Raw genomic sequence first — 3,810 nt, forward strand, 5'->3', positions numbered from 1 at the left:
GAACATGCAGAGGACTTCAGCTGTGAAATAGAACCAGACGGTAAGATTCAGATAAAGGGAACAACAACTACGGGGGAGATGACAGTTTGCAAAAACAATCAGATCTTCAAAATGCTAACACAGAACTTATGCCCTCCAGGCCACTTCACCATCTCCTTTCAGCTTCCGGGTCCTGTGAGCAATGAAGAATTTAACGGTAATTTTGGAGCAGATGGTGTACTTGAGGGTGTAGTAAAGAAGCTGTACTACGAAGACTAAACAGAAATAACAAATGGAGATGGATTTGTTGGAGCTTTAAAGTAAGCTAGAATCATTGCAGGCTATGTAGGATTTTGTTTTTGTTGTTAGCTTCATTGCCATTAGAAAAATTGTTGAATAGTTGATGTTGCTTCGTAAACTTGGAAACTTAATTAATATGCCTGATTAAAAACAGATCGGAGATATGATATGGTTGGACTGTTTTTACTTTGTATTGTGTTGCGGCCGATTGAATTGCCTTGGGGACAAAACTGTATTGTACTTACTGTTCAAAAGTTTGGGTTCTGGAGGGCATAAGTTCTGTGATTGCATCTTCAAAATCCACTATGAACCAAAACTTTACCCCCGAATTTACTACCTGGTATCTTTGTTTCATAGATTGTGTACTTGAGAACTACATTGTCAACAAGATTCATCATCTTCATGTTAACTTACCACAAAAATAACATATTACACAGGTTGCGATGAAACTGGCTTTATATTGTTGTTCTGTTCAAGTGTTCAGGCATTATAGTAAAGCTTCTGCCAAGAAGTTTTGTTGGTTAGTTTAGTTTAGGTCTCTTCGTAACAGCTTCTGAGCTTCTATTCACTCCCAAGCGAAGATTTTTATTTTTTTTTATTTTTTTTTATTTTGACATCACGCTACAGACTTAATTTTGTTATGCCTTGTAAATTTGTTAATTACGATGTGTTGTTTTAATCCGTCCAAAACACACAGCGTAAAAGAGAAACAAAAAGAGTCTTCAAACAAAACACAAGCATCAGTACGCTTAGAAAAGAACGAGGCAGCTAAACAAGAAGCCCACTAGCCCTAAACCAGTCATCACTCTAACAGACGTCGCCTTGCCAGCAGAGCTCGCCTTACCAGCAGTGAAGCTTCCACCTGGAGTGCTTGTGGTCAACACAACCACCATCCACTCTTTCTCCGACCCAACACCAGCCCCGACATACCTCGAATCGTTTAGATACTTAGCATAACCTGTTTGTGTGTAATTAGTTAAAGCCAGAGTAGGGATCCGGTTAGGGATACAAACTGGTAAGATCAATCCGTCACGGGTAGTGTTTGGGTCGATTTTGCACTCAGAAAGAATGTCTTGGTAGTTCGTTAACTGCGGAGGGACCGACCCAGGAGTAACCGTGCCGGCTGTGGAGTGGTTTGTGCATGGTTGATCTTCGAGCTTGTCAGCGATCTCATCGGCCACACAATCAGCCTTCTCGTTCTTTGTAAAAGGTGCAACTTTTTGAGCAGTTCGGTGGCTGTTTAGGCCTTGAAGAAGATTATCCTCCGCCTCTAAAATAACACAAACACAACAAATGAGAAAGATTACATCAATTGTAACTCCAATACCATGAACTCTAATCACCAAGTACCAATGACCCAACCAACTATTATTATACACATATGTTAAGTCTAAACACCTATAAATTTCAAGTACAAGTTTATACAGTAAATAAAATACACTAAGAGAGAGAGGTTAAGAGCGTTTACGGTTGCAGATAACACATGTGGAAATCAAGGAGAAAATGAGAAGATGAGTGATGTAGATGGAAAGAGACATCCTGGTAATCAAGACCACTCCTCTTCACACAATTTCTTATTCTTATTTTTCTGGTAATAAAAGCAGAGTTAGAGATCAGGAGCAGGCAAAGAGAATGTAAATTTGTTGGACATGTACTCTATTTGTTTATAGTATCTTCTCCAAAATTAGCCTTTCTTGATAAGATCTGTTAAAGTGGCAAACACTTGGCAAAGAGGAGGTTTCGTTTTGCCAAAAGATGATGTGTATTAATGCACGTCCTCTTCACGTGTCATGCATGCAAAACAACAAATACAACTACCAAAAAAAAAGAACTAAGATATAATCTGATCATATTAAATAAAATAAATCTTTTTAAGACCATTTTCAATAATTTTTTTTATATTTTTTTTTCTATAATAGAGATTATTACATATTTATAATAGAGATGAGTTTAACTTCAACCAGTTCTATTCTTACTTATAAAATAGAGAAATTCTTTATAAAAAGAAATAGAGTTTTTTTATAAAAAAAAAAAAAAAAAATAATATCTATTTTAAAGATAAAAATAAAAATAAATTGAAGTAAAATTTACATCTTTATTATAGAAAAAAAAATAAAAGACCATTTGAAATGGTCACTATGAACGATAAACAGTTTTTGTCCATGTCACACGGATCACCGTTTATGGTTTACCACAAATCCGGTTCCATTCACCAACACGTGTATCATCCTCTGGCAGGTCATGTCTCTTAATCTGCTACGTGTCATAACCCATGTTGAGATATATTCTAGCTTCCATGTAACGTGTGTGCATGTATATATGGCCATGAACGGGTTGTGTCGAGTGTTCACTTCGTCGAGAGTCTTATCATCGAACGTTACGCTTTTGTTAGCTCAAATTCCAAACAAAACCAAGAAACCTCTACCTCAGAATAGAAGATTACCTCAGCTTTTGTGCGTAAGAGCGATGGCGTCTGAGAAACAAAGACAACATGCCCAACCTGGCAAGGAACACGTCATGGAAACAACCCCACAATTCTCTAGCTCAGACTACCAACCCTCCAACAAGCTTCGTGTAATTATCTTTATAACCTGTAGTTTCATTAGTTTGATATCAAAATATGACATATTCGTAACTCTTTAATAAGAGCCATGTTCATAATTATATATTTTATACATATTTATATAACAAATGAATGTACAATCAGGGAAAAGTGGCGTTGATAACTGGTGGAGACTCCGGGATTGGTCGAGCTGTGGGATACTGTTTTGCACTCGAAGGTGCCACTGTAGCTTTCACGTATGTGAAGGGTCAAGAGGAGAAAGATGCGCAAGAGACTTTACAAATGTTGAAGAAGGCAAAAACATCGGATGCTAAGGAACCAATCGCTATTCCCACTGACTTAGGATTCGACGAGAACTGCAAAAGGGTCGTTGATGAGGTCGTTAACGCCTTTGGACGTATTGATGTTTTGATCAATAACGCAGCAGAGCAGTACGAGAGCAGCTCGATCGAAGAGATTGATGAGCCTAGACTTGAGCGAGTCTTCCGTACAAACATATTCTCTTACTTCTTCCTCACAAGGTAACAAACACGTGCAAGTTTTGGTACACATATACGTGTGAAGGTAATTGATTTTTTTTTTTTTGTAGGCATGCGTTAAAATATATGAAGGAAGGAAGTAGCATCATCAACACCACATCAGTGAACGCCTACAAGGGAAACGCTTCACTTCTGGACTACACTGCTACAAAAGGAGCCATTGTGGCGTTTACTCGAGGTCTTGCACTTCAGCTTGCTGAGAAAGGAATCCGTGTCAATGGTGTGGCGCCTGGTCCGATATGGACTCCGCTTATCCCAGCCTCCTTCAATGAGGAGAAGATTAAGAATTTCGGGTCTGAGGTTCCAATGAAACGAGCGGGTCAGCCAGTTGAGGTTGCACCTTCGTATGTTTTCTTGGCTTGTAACCACTGCTCTTCCTACTTCACCGGTCAAGTTCTCCACCCCAACGGTATAGCTCCATATACAGAT

At 38.6% G+C, this 3,810-nt stretch overlaps 2 protein-coding genes across 2 annotated transcripts; one reads left to right on the top strand and one right to left on the bottom strand.

Moving 5' to 3' along the window:
• LOC104701005 (uncharacterized GPI-anchored protein At5g19250-like) lies at nt 904-2,015 on the bottom strand. The gene is made up of 2 exons (XM_010416626.2): nt 1,748-2,015; nt 904-1,549 (listed from the first exon to the last, which is right to left on the bottom strand). The coding sequence occupies exons 1-2, from the start codon at nt 1,815-1,817 to the stop codon at nt 1,029-1,031; spliced, it is 591 nt and encodes a 196-aa protein (XP_010414928.1). The 5' UTR covers nt 1,818-2,015; the 3' UTR covers nt 904-1,028.
• LOC104704553 (glucose and ribitol dehydrogenase homolog 1-like) lies at nt 2,584-3,810 on the top strand (the record flags this gene model as incomplete). Its single annotated transcript, XM_010420617.2, has 3 exons — nt 2,584-2,853; nt 2,987-3,363; nt 3,432-3,810. Coding segments are annotated over exons 1-3 (1,011 nt in total), but the record flags the coding sequence as incomplete, so codon positions are not given.

Source organism: Camelina sativa, chromosome 7 (genome assembly GCF_000633955.1).
Source record: "Camelina sativa cultivar DH55 chromosome 7, Cs, whole genome shotgun sequence".
Taxonomy (NCBI): domain Eukaryota; kingdom Viridiplantae; phylum Streptophyta; class Magnoliopsida; order Brassicales; family Brassicaceae; genus Camelina; species Camelina sativa.

Coding starts and splice junctions, on each gene's coding strand:
- LOC104701005 (XM_010416626.2), bottom strand. CDS start 1,817: ATGTCTCTTTCCATCTACATCACTCATCTTCTCATTTTCTCCTTGATT. Junction 1,550..1,747: donor CACATGTGTTATCTGCAACC/GTAAACGCTCTT, acceptor GTGTTATTTTAG/AGGCGGAGGATAATCTTCTT.